Below are 18,165 nucleotides of genomic sequence, written 5' to 3'. Positions count from 1 at the left end.
TTGTGACGGTTTTGTCTGTAAGTGATGCACTTTACGTCTAAACATACAGATCTGAGACATACAGCCTATGATCTGAAACTATTGCGGTGTAGTCATGGATGTACGTGCTGCTCACCGTCACGCATCATAACACCGGAAGTTATTTAGTACATTTCAAAATAAAAGCGCACCAGGATGAGGTAACTGGATGAGATGACATGCCAAGAGAAGATGAAAAAAGTGTTGAAAGTCTGCACTTGAGTATGGCTCCCTGACAGTCCAGCCTAAGATAGTTCACATAATAATTACACTATCACACTGCATCAATTTCATGTGAATGTTTTGGAGGCATAGTTTTCATCTGCAGTAGATCATTGCAGCCTCAAATAATAAAAAAGTTCCTCCAGAGCAAGACAAAAAAAGTTTTTCTTACATCAAATCAGACTATGTGTGCAAAAACCAGAGAAAGTTTGTCAGGATCAATAGTTTAATTTTGAAAGATGTAACCGGAAACTTCCTTATGTTCTTGCACTTGACTTGACGCTGGCTGCGCCATTTACGCGTCTGATGATCTCAGTATATGCGCCGGTATGTTTTGAAAAGCCGGGGAGCTGCAGCTAATGCCCGGTGCTACACCGATGGGCTCCACTTGTGCACAGATTTCCATACATTTAGTTCTACGGTGAACCTCATGTAAGAGCAAACGAAAAGATGCCAAAGTCTCTGAAGAAGTCCTGTAACGCTCCGATCAGCAGGTACTTCGCAAAGCTGAGCAGCAGCAACGCCTCCAACAAACAGTATGGGATTAAGCAGAAGCCTGGTGAGCACCAGCTTTCAAGAGGCAAGGTGAGCTGTGCTTCTTTTAAATAAAACGCACACACACGCACATCCAAACACACGCTGATCACTTATACTTAACCTGCTAATGCTCATCACTGAACCGCAGCTGATTTTGTCCTGCAGCAGAAACTTTCCTCTGATTCCTCTGAAGAGGTTGGAGTGCCAACAAAACGAGCAAAGCTTTCTCTACAGGATCAGCAGGTGGAGGATTTGGACTGTGAGCCTGCAACCTGCCAGAGCACTAAAGGTGAGTGTGTGCACTTCAAACTGAAAATCCACCCTCCTCAACCCTCACCCAGGTCACCCACACCTCACCATTTCCAAAAGCATCAACCAGCATGTGCAGTGATGCCACGTCCCTCTGTTAAGATCAAAATTTGAGTATTGTAGTTGCTTAAATTTAAGAAAGGTGGAACTTTGACTAATGTAACAAAATATTAGTGTGACAAACTATTGATTAAGTGCAACCTCATGAAGATTGTCTATGTAAAAGAGTAAAATATTTCCATTTGGGAATTTCTTCTGCGGGTTTATATTAATGTATGATAATAATCGTGCTTACGGTGTATTTCTTCTCCCTTCAGATACGAAGCTAACATCGGGTCGAGGGTCAGGCGGCCTCTGCTCCTCCACCCTGGAGAGGCTGAAGGGCTTCAACTTGATGCCTGAGAACAGTATCAGGCACAGTGACACTCAGAGGGTGGAACAGAAGACAGATGGCGCTAGCAGTGAAATCCGTGACCAAGGAAGCAGCGTTCGGCCTCCCCGGGATGTTCCTGATCAACACAGCGATAAAAACAGACTTCAGCAAGCACAGGAGGAGCATGGGGAGGAGGAGGAGGAGGAAGAGGAGGAGGTTAAAGAAATGGACAGTTCGGGGCTGGCTGCTACAAAACGGGTACCCATTATAAATGCTGACATCACATCATTGTCACCAGAGTTTGCTTTGGGCAGCAGGTTGTCCCAAGGATGAAGGTTTAAGCCGTCATGATGGACAGCAACTGCCCTGCTCCAGTGTCCATGAGCAAGGCAGCAGCATAGGAGGGCAAGCAAAAAGTCAATTTCCTCATATAGGATCAATTATGTCTTACACACAAGAGTTTGAGTTGTGTGAAGTGAAGAGCAGCACAAACCTATGTAATGCACATCCCCAAGTATTATAATAAAGACAACAATAAAACCAGACTGATGAATCACTCAGGCAAACATATCAGCTGATGTTAACTTTTTGCAGAAACATCATATTGGCGTATGAGTTTGCGTATAATTATCAAGAAGTAATTGTATATAAATGCCAAAGATATGTTTGAGGTGATTTAAAAGTTGTGCATGCACATGCTGTGGTCACAATTCTATAAACAAGACGAGAATAAAACCTAAAATATGGCAGGACCACATATGGTCAATGTGCAAAATTGAGGATGCAGTTGAAAACTTGTGGAACCTGTAAACAACTGACATCATTGCGTCATATTGGCACCCAGCTCAGTGTCAGCTGGTTTCAGCCCTTTATGTTTTTGCTTTTCTCCTACTCTCTGTGCTCACACAGTATTTTAATACAGTCCAATTTCCAATGAAACTGTTTGAAATAACGAGAGAAACGCGACCCATTAAGACTACATGTTAACTTCCAAGCCATTTCCAAGCTGCTGCTCTGCTGCTGCCAAAATCCTGATTTTATAACCATGACATCGTTTGACAAAATCACCAAACACATAAATTAAAGACAAAGACTGTGCTGTGATTTCCACTATATTTACTTGTAAATTGATCACTCAGAGACAAAGTTAGAAGCGACACAATATCTATCTTATTTAGTCTTATTTAGCACCTCCTCTGCCTTGGTAACAAACTGCTGCTCTGCTCTCTCTGCCACTCACTGAACAGTAGACATGAGAGAGGGCATTAGATTTGTCGCTAAGTCTCTAAATCTAGTGGCAAATTGGCTAAATTGGCAGCACTGCAGGCTGTCAATGTCCCTCTAATAGAAACTGTTTGTGCCATTTAATTTTGAAAGGGCAATGGCCAGCGGGGAAACTCCAACTCTGGTCATGCAATCCAGTATTTGCAGGGCTAGAGACAACAGTAAATGAAAGATCAAGTGATTGAACTAGTAAAAGGAAATAAACATGAGTAGGAAATCAAGAACTAAAAGTTTTGATTGGGGAACTGTTGCATTTGTGGCTTTTGTCTGGGTAAGCCAATGTTTTTCTGATGACCTATGAATTTTTCCTTTTTTTTTTCCTCTTGTCTCAGTTTGCTAAGTCGGCAAGAGGAGCAGGAGGAGCAGGAGGAGGAAGAAAAGGTACAACTGTGGGTCCTCCGTCGGACACTAGCGCCCCCTCCAGACGCTCAAAAAGCGCTTACACTCCCCTGGAACAGCAGGTCATCCAGCTGAAAGAGAAACACGAGGACGCCTTGTTGGCTGTGGAGTGCGGTTACAAGTACAGGTTCTTTGGGGAGGATGCAGAGGTGAGAACTGAGACGCCTCCTCGTTAGTGATGCAAACAGGACATTAACAATATGAATCCAAAATGTATTAAATGTATCACAGTCTAAAAGACATTACATAATGAAATTATGTATCATTGCCGGTTAAAGGATGTTTACAGTCAGTATTAATGCCATTTTAACTGTGCCCTCTCTCTCTGTGAAATCTGCATGTTTGTGTGTTTTTTGGTGACTAGCTGCGTTTATATTTGTCCTAAATTTTACTTTCTCTATATTTATAAATCTGTGTCATTTTGGATAGGAAACAAAATTTTTTAATTTGATTATTATTGATTTATGAATACTCACAATTAAACTTGCAAACCAGCACTTTACTCTAAATTAAAAGTTTAATTGCACTATTTTAAGACCAAAAACTCGTTTCAGTCGGCATGTCAAAATTTACTGGAATTTGGAGGGAGACATGTCATGTTGAGAAATTGTCTGAACACTCAGTTTCACCTCAGTTATCCTTTAAGGCAGCACAGATGTCATCTTTGTGTGTGTGAACAGATTGCCGCCAAGGAGCTGAACATCTTCTGTCATCTGGATCATAACTTCATGACGTGCAGCATCCCCACACACCGCCTGTTCGTTCATGTCAGACGGTTGGTGTCCCAAGGACACAAGGTATGAAGTATGAATGAAGTAATATATTTTGCATATTGTTGTTTAGAAATTCAAACTGTCAGGAGCCAAGTTGTTTCTTATCGCTGCCTTATTGTCTTTAATTTCTAGGTTGGTGTGGTTAAGCAGACAGAGACGTCTGCGATCAAGGCCTCAGGAGCCAATAGGAACGCTCTGTTTACTCGTCAGCTCAGTGCTCTGTACACCAAGTCCACCCTGGTGGGAGAGGGTATCCTTGTAGACTGTGAATATTTGTGTGCATGTGTCCTTATTCTATCTCTGCGTGTCCAAAGCTGTGTCCTTGACCGTTTTTTTGAGATGTAAACCCGGTGAGCAGACTGGAGGATGGGGAGGAGGGGGCCCGTGGTGATGTGGCGTTGGACCCTCCCGACAGCTTCCTGCTGTGCATTAGTGAGAACTGGAATAAAGTGAAGACGCAGCTCACTGTAGGGTTGGTGGTGAGTACAAAATCTTAAAAAAACCGAGGATGCAACTTGTTGCTCAGGTTGTTCAGTTTTAAGCAGATTAACAGTCATATCTTATTTGAAAGTTAAAGAACGATTACATCCCAGCTTGTTTGTCAATACACATTAAGGGATTGTGTTATTATCCTGTGCCTCCTTTGTGTATTTCAATGTAAATTATTGTTAATTACCGCTTTATTTGAATGTTATATCGGTTCTCTCAGTCTGTTGACATGAGTTGGCAATCTAATCTGTGGAGAAGGATTGGATGATTTTCGAGACATGAAAAAATTGTCAGTGGTCATGTTTTGATTGTGTTCAAACCAAATTAACCCTCCCTCCAACATCTGTGGTCCTTTAGAGTCATGTGATGAAGTTTTATTCTTTCGCTTTATTTGTCAGGTATTTATTTCACAGCATCAGCCAAAAACAGACATTCCCATCTGGTCATTTTATCCATAAACTGTTTCTCGATTTAATTTCTATAACATGTAGGACATTGTGATATATAGCAGATTGTATATGCTGAAAAAGAAAACTGCGCCGATATCACCCAGCCCTGACATGGAGAGTAAAGCGACAGTAGAGTTAAGTTAATGTTGGTAACAACTGGGTTGTAAAGAAAAAGACAATTTCTTTGTCTTTGTTTCAGGCAACAATTATTATATTGCACGTTCATGTGAATCCTCAACTTTTCACTATTTTGAAGTATCTCCCTCATAGTGACTTAATTTATCATTTTATGGTGGCGCTACAACAAAGTCAACTTTTGTTTAAAAAAACACTCTTTATTTTATGATCAGTGTGAAGGAATTATGTCACAACAACGTAACATTACCCCTGAAAGTCAGACCAATGGACCAAGCACCACAGGAAGAAATAGTAAATGCACTCAATGTGCCCATTCATCTTCTGCATGTGTTTGTAGGCTGTCCAGCCCACCACAGGAGACGTGTTACTTGACTGTTTCCCTGATGGTCAGTCTCGCTCTGAGCTGGAGGCTCGTGTCCTAAAGATCAACCCTGTGGAGATCCTGGTGCCCTCTGACCTCTCCGAACAGACCCACAGACTCCTACAGAGCATCGCTAATGCCAGGTAATCTGCCATCAGGACACTAGGGGGCAGTATATACTTATTTACCACATGACGTGTGTGTGTGTGTGTGTGTGTGTGTGTGTGTGTGTGTGTGTGTGTGTGTGTGTGTGTGTGTGTGTGTGTTTGTGTGTGTTTGTGAGTTTAGTCTACTTCATTCTGAGGGATTGTGTTTAGATTTCCCCAGGCAGGTAGACAGTTGTTTAGTCTGGACTTCTCTGGGCTCAGTCTGGATGAGGAAATCAATGCAGGCTCATATTGAGGTTATGTGATAATGGCACTCAGCATCCTGGGTATCACTTCAGAGCTAAACAGGGTCCAACTGGTGCTTATATATTTCAAAAGTTCATAGACTGACTTTCTCCCAAAACAGTTTTTTACAGTACCGTTAGGTGATGTATTAAGTGTATGTCATTGCTCAAATGTGTAAAGTAGTTATAATTGTTGAAAAAAGGTTCATAAAAGTTGGCTGGTGGCTCTGGAGGCCCCAGCAGGCTTTAATGTTGGTAAATGTATTTGTAAGCCTTTAGAAGTTTTTACTCGGGCGTCAAAGAAATAAACTCCATCGCTGTTTTTCCAAACTGCAGCTGCTGAGAAGTCAGACAGTGCAAACTATAGATACATAAGGGTATAAAAATTTATAGTTTTACAATGTACATTTACAATTTACAAAATAACAGTATTCAGACTAATATTAGCTCAGCATAAGAACATGAGGTGCAACAGCCAAGCTTCAGCCAAGTCTCTGGTGCAGCAGCAGACTGCAGGCTGCTGTATGAAGCACAAGATCTGAATCGGCTGTATTCCAGAAACCTGTTGCCTCCCCTCATGCCGCCATTTGGCTCATCTCTGCTGACAGTCTGCACCCAGCACGTTCACACCAGTGGGGACGTTCCTCTGGAGGCTGCCTGGGATTGTATTATGCTGTGAAAATGAAATGAAGAAGTGGTAGGGAGCAGATTAGTTTAGAAGGCGATGGTTGGATAAAAGGGAGGGATGTCTGCTGCTGTTGATTCCCTGAGGGTGCACATCGCTCATTGTTCACCTGAGCTTTCATTTTTCCCTCTCAGTTTAGATTTAATTCTGGAAGTTTTAGTTCATTTGTTTTCATTCCTGCCCCCCCCACTTTTTTAGATGTCCATGTTGACTGATTATAATGGAGTTAGGCCTGTAAAGGCCAGCCCAATTATTGTGTTTGAACAGCACTGCTCTCTAGCGTTACGCTTATCAGAGACAAGACTCTTCTCAGCATCCTGTATCATACAAATACAGGGCAGCTTTGTCCGTTCAGCTCAGACAGAAAATTTGTCACATTTCTATTCACACATAATACTCAGCTATGCAAGGCCCTTTACACATCACTAAGACATTTTTCTAGGTGATTTTTTTTTTTCTCAATTGTGAGTCATCAAACTGAGAAGAATGACACTTAAAATGCATAAATGATTCTGAAATAGATTTTTTGATGGAAATTAGCTTTGACACTTATAAATATTACAGTAGTGTAACAGCAACCCATTAAAATATACAAAAGCAAGACCCACCCAGGTGAATGTTTAAAACAGGGGATTTTTGTGCCTGTTGACGTTACCTCGACAGCCTCTGTGTCCCCGGGGTGGGCTGATGAGACGGGCCCCAAGGTAACGGGCTGTATGTGTGTCCATAGAGTGGCAGGTAATGAGTCCCTGAGGTTGGCAGTAGCTAGGCGCAGCGTTCGTTGCTTTACTCATCCAACAGCCTGGAGTCATGAGTTAGGATGAGAGCGGTGACGGGGATCAGGACGACTGAAAAGCTCACTGGCGGATGCTGTCGATACAAATGCTCTTTGTTCGCTTTTCCAAAGATTTTAAGTCGATGACTGACACTCTTGAAAGTGAATATTACATCCTGGGTGTATGGTAAGACAGCAGTCATGTATCAGGATAGATCCCCTTTGTGTGTGTGTGTGTGTGTGTGTGTGTGTGTGTGTGTGTGTTTGTGTGTTTGTGTGTGTGTGTGTGTGTGCTTTGTGTTCACCCTGCAGCAATAGGGACTAATCGAGAACCTTAATCTGTTGTGCACATTAACCTCTGATCTCTGGGTCTCAACATCCTGATTTAACCTTTAGTCATCTCTGCTTCTGATTGGTTCGCCATCACAGTGCTGTGAGCATTTGAAGAAAAACTAAATATTAAAGAAAAGAACCTTGTGGTCAAGGAAGTGGTGTGTCACTTCTTAATATGAAGAACAAACCCCTTCACCTCTCGGACTAAACGCAACTTAAAATTTAATTAAATTTAATTTCTAGTGCTCATACTGTTAAAAATGGCGTTGAGGGTTAGGTTTCCTCTGTGGCTGAATTGTGCCACATAACTGACCATAACATCCATTAGATGAATTCTAATCACTTTGGTGATGACTTGTGTCTCACACTCAGTTTATGACCAAATACCTGCAAAATCATTGCAGAATTCCCATCGGCTTCAGCTGTACTTCGTGTTTACTGCTAATTGGCAAATGCTATCATGCTAACATGCTAAACTAAAGATGATTAACATTGTAAATAATCAGATCTTCTAAACAGCAGGTTAACAGTGTCATTATCTGCATTAAGCGTGTTGTGCATACAGTCATGTGCATGGCTGTCATTTTTCAACAGTGTGAGCACCAAAATAACAACAGATTTCAAATCAAATCAAATTAAAGTAATTAAAGTGCAACTAATGGTGGAAACACCCAAACTCAAATTAGTTTCCTGTGGAACCTTAAAGCAGACTGAAACGTCCTAAACCCAGGTTCCTCTTAGGGTTTTGTAGAAATGCTGCACTGCTACCCACTGTCCCTGGATCAATATCTGCAACCGTTGATGTTCTTGTAAACCTCATAATATGGCTCAGTTGACTGGTTAAATGATTAATGGTCGTAGCTGCACTGCTGGCACAATATTCAGTTTATTGATCACACTATGTTCCACTATATTCCCAGTCCGACCAGTGGCTGAAGTGAAAGATGATGTGTCTTCCGTGTGTGTGTGTGTGTGTGTGTGTGTGTGTGTGTGTGTGTGTGTGTGTGTGTGTGTGTGTGTGTGTGTGTGTGTGTGTGTGTGTGTGTGTGTGTGTGTGTGTGTGTGTGTGTGTGTGTGTGTGTGTGTGTGTGTGTGTGTGTGTGTGTGTGTGTGTGTGTTGTGTGTGTGTGTGTGTGTGTGTTGTGTGTGTGTGTGTGTGTGTGTGTGAGAGAGTGTGAGAGAGTGTGAGAGAGTGTGAGAGAGTGTGAGTGCATTAGGAAACGGAAGACAGAAAAATGCTTCAGCAGTGTGTCCAGAGCCACGTGCTTGCCTTGGTTGCCCTGGCAACGGCAGAGCGGACAAAGCAAGTCCTTGAAAGCAGCAATGCCTAGAGATTGAATGGAACAATAGGGTGTTATGGTGGAGCAGTGGGGTAATGCAGGGGAGCGTGTGTGTGTGTGTGTGTAGTTGAACAAAAGGTTTGCTGGGACATGCTCTGCTGCTGCTGCGTCTAATTCCTCTCACTGAAAGAATCATCTGATCAGATATCAGACGCTGTGTTTCCTTCTTCACTCACAAGCATCACTGACCTCTCGGGTCAATGCTGTCATGTTGCTCCCCTCCAGTGCTCAGGCTGATGACCGAGTGAGAGTTGAGAAGAGACACAGCACTCAGTTTGAGTTTGCCTCTGCGATGAACACAGTCACCGAATTCTACTGCCACACCCACGAGAAAGGTGCGTTTGTTTGTGCCAATGCATCCCTTATTTCTTTTGAATCTCTTTACATTTACATTCCCTTCAGCTACCCATATACTCTCACAGCCATTCAGATGTAAAACACTAGATGTGTCTGAGGAGTGGGCTTGTGATCACTGGCTGGGTTTTACCTGTGGCGTGTGTGTGTGTGTGTGTTTATATGTGTGTTCGTGTCCTCCAGACGCTCGCTCTCTGTCGAGTGTAGTGTCCTTGGAGAGCCCAGTGATCTGCTGTCTGGGGCCTCTCATCCAGTACCTCCAAGAATTCAACTTGGAGAGAGTTCTTAGGAGTGAAAGGTACACACAGACCCGCATACACAAACAAACACACAGAGTCAGCGACACAGGCTACAAGCTTCATCATTATCAAGCCTTCCCAGTGGTCAGTGAATTCCTGGGTCTACGTTCAATTTTGAGAGTTAGAGTCCAGTCAGGAATGTGAAGGAATTTACACATGACCCTGAAGAAATATAAAAGACTAATTCACAAAAAATGTTACACTTGTATTAGTTTGAAGTGCAGCATTTATCTCTTTCTTTTCCCCCTTTCAAACCTTTTGAGGTGAAAGCTAATATTGTACAATTCATGCAAAGTCATAGTAAAGTTGTGGAATTTTCACCGTTACAATCATCACATTTTAAAACTTCCTCCCTTTTGGCAAATTCACTCTCATGTCTTTAAGTCCTGCACTTTTAAACAATAAAGTAGTGGATCACTTTCTGCTTCATGGCTCATAATAATAAGACTTAGCTTCAGAAGCTATCTGACATTTATAAGAATGATCTCTCTCACTAATTTTCTCTTCCTGAAATTTGAATTAACATTTTCAGTGTCACATCAACATTACATATGAGTAAGTGTTGTTAGAAATTGTAAGTAGTAAGATGATGAGGTGAAGGTGCAAAAGAAAAGTGTTCTGACAGCGAGCTGAACTCTGTGTCTCAGTTAGAAGGGTCAGTTCACCCATTGTTCACCTTCATTTTCACACTTTGATTGCTTTAAAGTGCAACGTTCTTCCTTTACACCATTTACAACGATTTATAGAGTGAACACCAACATTTTACAAACCAAAAAGAACATTTTCACAGGATTGGTTTTGAGTTATGGAAAAGTTGTGGAATCACTTTTAAAATCTTTTCCTAAGAAGATTGTAATAATTTTTTGTGCTCCACACAGCTCATTTCTGCATCTGACCTGCAAGTCGGACGGTATGATCCTGAATGCAGCCACCCTCAGGAACCTGGAAATCCTTAACAATCAGGTAGAAGTACATCTCAGCTGGCTGTTTACACAGCACCATGCTGTTTAATCCTCTGGTGTATAAACAGTTTTCTTCACCAGTCTTTGGCCTGGTGAAGAAAAGCCAAGTGTTGAGTCTCATGTCTGTGGAGGGAAGTCATGTTACAGGTCTTCAGAAGCAAACATCTGTTGCCACTATGAGATTCACATTTGTAGTTTTAGGTAAAATATTTTAACCACTATTGGTTGGATTGCCGTGACATTTCATACGGACGTGTATGTTCCCCCTTAGGATGAATTGCCTTCACCTTTGTGATCCTTCAACATTTCATCTGCTGCCATCATCATGTTAAAATATCACTTTGTGCAGTAGTTTGGTTTCTGACTAAAAACTAATAACATTCCCTACAACATCAGCAGTGCTTTGTGTTGTGTGCTAATGACAAAATGCTAGCATGCTAACATGCTAAACTAAGTTGATGAACATTGTAAACATTATCACCATCTTGGCATTTTCATTGTGAGCATGTTAGCACACTGATGTCAGCATTTAGCCTGATGCATCTTGATGATCCTGTTTCTGTCTCTATGAACCCCTGGGGGAAATATCTGGTTGTTCGGATGCTAAATGCCCCACTTACCAGCCTGTGCATTACTGTGTCTGTCTGCAGTTTGGTGCTGAGCGTGTAGGATACAGCAGGCTTTAAGAGCTTCTTTGCTGGAACATGACAAAATGAGAATCAATCAAAACATTTAAGTTGCAGGCCAGACAGCTAAACGATGAAACTCATGATAAAGGTCAGTTGAGGGGAGCTGCAGATTTGGGTGATAGTTCTCTGAAGGTTCATCTCTACAAACAACCCCTTTTATATTGCCTCATTGCTTTCACATTGACTTAAGTTTGACTCGTGTCTGAGCCTCAAATCGACTGCTCTGGTCAGTACAACCTGGGGAAATCAGTTAACAGTTGGAGTTGTACACCGGACTGTAAAAATTTTAATGCGTGAGAGAAGTTGAAGGAAAATGTTCAGTGACTAGTCAGACTTGCGTGGGTGACGGCTCAAAAGTTCAGCACGACTCTGCTGCTGTGGCATGTGTGTCGGACGAATAGACATTCTGCACAGCGCGCACACACACACACAACGTCACACACGCATAAACGTCAGATTTGGACTTCAAGCCCAATTTGAGCTTCTTACTGCATTTCATTACTAATATCAGAATGGCTTTGTCTACTTATCTTTAAAAAAAAAAAAAAAAACCATAACAACACTGGATTATTTCATTTTGCACATTTAAACTCTCACCCTCGGCTCTAACTTGTAACACCATGTGGGCATTATATCCGAGCTGCATGTGTGCGTTACTGTATGTGTGAGCTGTGTTTGTGTGTGTTCTTTAAATGACAGGCAGATGGTGGTGTGAAGGGCAGTCTGTTGTGGGTGTTGGACCACACTTGCACTCCGTTTGGGAGGAGACTGATGAGGAAGTGGGTGAGCCAGCCCCTCACAGACCCACAGTGAGTACAGGGTCCCCTCTGACCTCTGATGAAGCACGGCTGTCGGTGCTGAACTGTTCTGTCCCTGTTCCTGACATTCACTTTCAGAATGCCACAAAATGAATTGGAACACACCCGCATTTTTCCTGCTCTGTGAGACTTGCCCTGAATTAAGCCTCTCAGGCAGCGCTTATACCACTCTCATGTCATATGGTAGAGATGGGAAAGAATCCCATGTTTAGGATGTGCAAGTGTTCATGTTATCAGACAACTAAACAGTGAGGATTAAAATGCTGTGCGCTGATGATATAACATTATAGCCATTAAATCTGGGTTCATGTACCTGGAACAACTGACTTTGGCATCAATACTACCAGGCTGTGCACCATCCCTCTACTTGTTATATAGTTAAGGGTTAAGGTTAGAGTTAATGCTCTGTGTGTGTGTGTGTGTGTGTTTCTTTTTTTCAATGCATTGCTGGAAAAAAAAGAATTTCCTCCTGTGGAACAATAAAGATCTGACCTGAATGGCTTTGGCACAGGCTGCAGACGGCAGGTGCACACGGCTTGAGGGAAAGCACCTCCAGAGGCCAAACTTAGAGTAAAAAGGCCAGGACCATTTTATATGGCACATATAAGTAAGAATTGTTGGAAAGGATTTAAGAAAGCATCTTTAATGTGAATACTGACTTACTTTTCAGCTGCTCTACAGCTGCTCCTATTTCCAAAACACCACACGCTGAAACCACACAGAAAAAGATGAAACTGACTCACAGCGCTTCTGCTACAGACAACCTCTTAGTTCTAATACTGCAGCATTATTCCAGTTCTCTCTTCTGCAGTGTAATGTTATTATCCATATATTGAGTGTGTGTGTGTGTGTGTGTGTGTGTGTGTGTGTGTGTGTGTGTGTGTGTGTGTGTGTGTGTGTGTGTGTGTGTGTGTGTGTGTGTGTGTGTGTGTGTGGCCCTCCCTCTCTCCCTGTGCAGGGATTATAGCTGTGGATCGGGCACTGCTCTCAGATTATACAGATAGCCCCTCTACAGAATTTCAACATCAGTAAAACCCAGATTACACGCAGCCACGTTAATTCTAAGACACGCGCTGCAGAAGCACACAACACGGACACTCATGCACATGTGCACGCAAAGACACATGTGAGAGTGCGTTGTCCATTTATTGCATCTCTAAGCTTGTCTTGATCTGCTTTTTCAGTCCTTTTTTTCTGGATGTTTATGCCCATTGAATGGTTTTGTGGTCTTTGTCTCTTTTATAGAATATTTTAATAAGCGGTTATCTGTAATCCAGACAGCAAGACAGCTGTTTTAACATTTTTTTCAAGGTTTTATAATCTTAAACTCTCACCTTCAATATTGCTCCTCCATATGGCTCCATTGTAAAATGTACTGTAAAGATGTTTTGACTTAATTAACAGCATCTACCTCTTCTCCACAGAGGATGTGCCAGAGATCCCATACAATAATATTATATTATTAAGAAGCACACAGTGAATAAGCTGAACTTTCTATGTCACCTCTTTCATGTGTGTTTGACTTGATGGCTACTGGCAAACTACAACACATTTCTGGATTTATGATGAAGCTAATCAGTGGCAGTTTGGCAGTTAGTTAGAGAAAAAGGGCCTCTCACTCAAAGCTGATTCAGCCCTCTGAATGACAAATTTCTGTTGCTGATGATGGGGATTGAACATTTTAATTTATTTGACTGTTCACTTTCAGTCTTGCTTTCCTAATTCCTGTTCCTCTGTCTATCCTCCCTTCCTTTTACTCCCATGAACCCACAGATCCATCTCAGAGCGGCTGGATGCCGTGCAGGAGATCTTGGAGTCGGATTCTCTGGCTATAAATTCCACCAGGTCCCTGCTGTCACATCTACCCGACCTGGAGAGAGGCATCTGCAGCATATACCACAAAAAGGTAAGAAGTAACGAAAGTGGCGGAGGTCAGAGCATGGCGCATGAGACTGACACCGTCTCCACCAGTGTGTCACACACACACACACACACACACACACACACACACACACACACACACACACACACACACACACACACACACACACACACACACACACACACCACACCTCTGGAGAGATTACAAAAGTCTTATACAGGTACAGCAGACCTCCCTCTTCATGCTGTGCATAAAAATTAAAACCAAGACAATTTTCTCTCTCTCTCAACCCCTTTCTCTCTTTCTCTCTCCCTCTCTCTCTCTCTCTCTCTCCCTCTCTCTCTCTCTCTCTCTCTCTCTCTCTCTCTCTCTCCCTCTCTCTCTCCATCTCCCTCTCTCTCTCTCTCTCTCTCTCTCTCTCTCTCTCTCTCTCTCTCTCTCTCACCCTCTCTCTCCATCTCCCTCTCCCTCCCTCTCTCTCCCTCTCTCTGTCTCTCCCTCTCCCTCTCTCTTTTATGGCATGCCTCTTGATTAACAACAGGGAACAGTGGCCTCAGTGGCACTTACCTGATTGTCTGACACAATCTCATTTCCCATTGGACCCATCTTTGAAATGTCAGAAGGCTTCATCCCACATCCCACATCCCACACGTGTGTGTGTCTGTGTGTGTGTGTGTGCGTGTGTGTGTGTGTGTGTGTGTGTTGTACAGAGATGAGAGAGACACTGGTCTGAGCTTGATGTCTTGTTTCACATTCAACTTTCTGACTCCCTCATATATTCTTTAAAAGAAATGTCACTGAACAAACACACACACACACACACACACACACACACACACGCACACGCACGCACAGGGTCCTTAATTGTCATTTTGCCCATCTGTAGATAAATGGACCTGTGTGTAATGGCCTGTGTCTCTATGGCTCCATTGACATAATGGGAGGGAGGGCACGCTTATGGTCTGCACTCACTGTCTGTTTGGGTTCATAAAAGAGCAACAAGGGGGCTGCTGACATGGAGGACCATTAAAACTGCAGCGTGATTAATACCATAAACCATTTTCAGTGTGACTCTCATTAACCTTTCATGACTTGGCACTACACTGTGACATCATCAATGGCTATATGAAGTCAATATCATTTACAACATTGCTTCTCTTCAGAGGTGAAATGCAGAACATTGATTAATCATTAAGTTAATTTCATCTTAAATGATCACCAATTTTATTTTTAAAGCCACAGCATTAATCTTAAGGAGACATAAAACTGTAGCTGCTGTATACAGCTGTATTTCCTACATTGTGGATTGTCGTCAGTTACCAAAGGAGCTGAAATTTGCACATAATAAAATAGATAAATGGCAGCGTTTGCTTATAAGTGAGTCAGAGTTAAAAGAAATCAGTGAGCGTGAGTCCTGAATAAACCCAGTGTCTGCATTTCAATGACATGACAAAGGCAACACATTAAAGCAGCTGTGCTATTTAATTTTCTTTTGGGTGGGTGGGTGGGGGGGGGCACTGTGCTGGCTATAATCGATGGTTGCTCTTTAAGCTTGGCTTCCATATCCAGTGCAGATGAGATTTAGTGATCTAATCTCACTGGTGTACACACACAAACACACATACACACACACACTCACACGCAAACACGAAGCAATGGAGAGAAAATGATTTGCGTTTTATGTTAGAGAATAAAGAGTATTTCTTATTTCTCATTCATAAATCAATGTTACAAACGCAGCTTCATACAAGTGAGATGAGCTATGCCAGAAGCACCATGACCTCAAACATTTACGCTTCATTGAACATTATGCATATCTTTGTGTGTGTGTGTGTGTGTGTGTTTCAGTCCTCCACGCAGCAGTTCTACCTCATCAGTAGCAGTCTTTCACGCCTGGGGCTGGAACTGCAGGCCTTGCTCCCAGCTATCAAGTCTCAGATCAGCTCGACGCTGCTCCATGGCCTCTTGTTGGACACTCCTGATCTGCTGGCTCCAGCACACAACTTTCTCAAGGTGCTCAATGAAAAAGCAGCCAAGTGAGTATCCAGCAGCGTGAGAAGGAGATATCTGGAGAGAAGAGAGGAAAAACTGAGTATTTTGCATGAGATGCGTTGAGAGAATAAAAGTGCAGAAAAAGCTCTTCAGTGCATTGCAATATAAAAACACTTTTGGACTGTAGAGTAAGCATAGAGATATCTCCAGAAAAAGAACAATAGCCATTACAGTCCTTACTGCTGCTGTTGAACAAAGCTTTATAGGTGACCAATATGTGACTCAGTTATTTGTCGTTGTTCATTATCGTTCATTATCGTTCATTACAAAAGAATACGGTCAATCATGTCAATATTATATGGTATTAAGTTGCTTTGTTGTGCACAAGGTCTGTTGGTCAATTTATTGACTAATTCGTTCAGCACTAATGGAGAGCTTAGACTGATGCAGTTAGTTGCTGCTACACTGAACCGTGTGATGGTTCTGTATTATCTTTATCTCAGAATTAAGAAAAGGGGAAACTTTCAAACAGCATTTGCCAAACCTTGAATGTTATTTTATTTTGCATATTTTTACATGGACATAGATGGGAGAGCCAGCAGACGTTGTATTTGAATATACTTATTTGAATACTTTGATTATTGTTTATTGATTATTATACAAATATTTCATATGTCAAATTTATAAATCTCTGTTGATTCAGCCACTGGTGATTCTTCTACGATGGTTTTGATTCGATTCAGTTGCTAATTTCATTCAGCTTGATTCACTCTGGTGCACAGTGTTAAATCTAGAAATAAGTCTTACAGGGTGACGTGGGGATCAGAAAAACACACTGAGCTCAGGAGTGCAAGATACAGAGCAGGGGATGATGTTGGATGTCTGCTGTCACTCCACACAATGTGTGATCAGCAGTTGGCATAGATTACCAGAGTGAAGGAACTCTGTGACCCATGGATGATTTCTTTTCACCCCACTTTTTTTTACTACTGAGGGATCAGGCTGATCAGCAGGCTCGTGTCTCAGAAAACGTTGTGTATGTATTTGTGCAGGTCGGGGAATAAGACCGAGCTGTTCTCAGATCTGTCCGGCTTCCCGGTGCTACAGGAAAGGAGAGAGCAGATCCAGACAGTCCTCAATGAGATTCAAGACCACCGAAAAGAAATCCGACTGACGCTGAAGGCCCCCGCATTTGACTACGCGACCGTCTCTGGACAGGAGGTAGCGTCTGTGTGTGTTTGAGGCTGAGAGTGAAAGACAGGTGGGAGGACATTGATGGCCTGATTTGGGTGAAAGACTGACTCATGGTGATGATCTGATTTCTATGCATGTGTATGTTTTTGTAACTGTGTGTGTGTGTGTGTGTCAGTTTTAATCAAAAGTGACACATTAATTTGTCCGTCTGCTCAGGCCTTATTTATGAAAGTCTTCCTCCTTCCTCTTGCTCCTCTGCCCTCAGTTTCTGATTGAGGTGAAGAACTCGCTGTCATCCACTGTACCACCTGATTGGGTCAAAATCAGCAGGTCAGCTCACAGCTGCAGCACACACACACACACACACACACACACACACACACACACACACACACACATATTTGTCACCTAGAATGATTTGACAGTGGCAATGACTGTCTAAAATTTGCTCTATGGTTTTAGATATCACCTCTGAGTGTTGTCTGAGATGTAGCTGTGTAACTGCAGATCTTTTTCACTCGATGATGTAGTGGAGAGAGTGATATGTTATGCATTGTCTCTAGAGCATTTACATTTACATTTACTCATTTGGCAGACGCTTTTAAGCAACCGACAAGGGAGGGAAACACTAAAGCTACCGTGCAGTAGGAGAGTGGAGAGAGGAGACAGTAGAGAGACCTTGAAGGAAGCATTAAGTGCTAAATCTGTTGAGTAAGGTGAAGTGCAAGGAGATCACGTAAAGAAGTGCACAGTAAGTGTGAGCTAGGCACATCAGGGTGTAAGAGGTGTTAGGAGAGGAGGTGTTCTCAGAGAGGATGAGTCTTCTAGAGATTCTTGAAGATGGGTCGTTCCGCTATCAAAGAACCACAAATGACCATGCCAGACGACATTCCTTGGAGGAATACAGGAAAACCCTGTATTACTGAGTTTAAGTAGGTGGGTGCACATCCAGAAATCACTGAAGGCAAACGTTAGTGACTTGAATTTAATTCAGGCGGCCATGGGTAGCCAGTGGAGGTCAATGAGCAGGAGCCGAGTGACATGTGCTCTTTTAGGCTGAGTTGTTGATAAGTGTTAATAATAATTTCAATAGATGGCC

At 42.4% G+C, this 18,165-nt stretch overlaps 1 protein-coding gene across 2 annotated transcripts in view; it reads left to right on the top strand.

The window, feature by feature from the left end:
• Positions 1-382: 382 nt before the first annotated feature.
• msh3 (mutS homolog 3 (E. coli)) overlaps positions 383-18,165 on the top strand; it is a 40,740-nt gene continuing 22,957 nt past the window's right edge. The window contains exons 1-16 of one of the 2 annotated variants that reach the window (XM_056376967.1): positions 383-825; positions 946-1,066; positions 1,404-1,717; positions 3,076-3,291; positions 3,823-3,939; positions 4,048-4,165; positions 4,255-4,394; positions 5,329-5,495; positions 9,102-9,211; positions 9,414-9,528; positions 10,408-10,492; positions 11,880-11,989; positions 13,772-13,904; positions 15,729-15,916; positions 16,925-17,093; positions 17,332-17,396. In XM_056376967.1, coding sequence (XP_056232942.1) covers positions 691-825; positions 946-1,066; positions 1,404-1,717; positions 3,076-3,291; positions 3,823-3,939; positions 4,048-4,165; positions 4,255-4,394; positions 5,329-5,495; positions 9,102-9,211; positions 9,414-9,528; positions 10,408-10,492; positions 11,880-11,989; positions 13,772-13,904; positions 15,729-15,916; positions 16,925-17,093; positions 17,332-17,396 — 2,303 coding nt within the window. In that variant the 5' untranslated portion in view covers positions 383-690. Of the gene's footprint in view, positions 826-942; positions 1,067-1,403; positions 1,718-3,075; positions 3,292-3,822; positions 3,940-4,047; positions 4,166-4,254; positions 4,395-5,328; positions 5,496-9,101; positions 9,212-9,413; positions 9,529-10,407; positions 10,493-11,879; positions 11,990-13,771; positions 13,905-15,728; positions 15,917-16,924; positions 17,094-17,331; positions 17,397-18,165 lie in introns of both variants that reach the window. The other variant, XM_056376966.1, reaches the window with a different exon arrangement.

Source organism: Seriola aureovittata, chromosome 5, assembly GCF_021018895.1.
Source record: "Seriola aureovittata isolate HTS-2021-v1 ecotype China chromosome 5, ASM2101889v1, whole genome shotgun sequence".
Lineage (NCBI taxonomy): Eukaryota > Metazoa > Chordata > Actinopteri > Carangiformes > Carangidae > Seriola > Seriola aureovittata.
The sequence above is the reverse complement of the archived record's forward strand: the minus strand, read 5'-3'. Positions and strand labels throughout refer to the sequence as shown.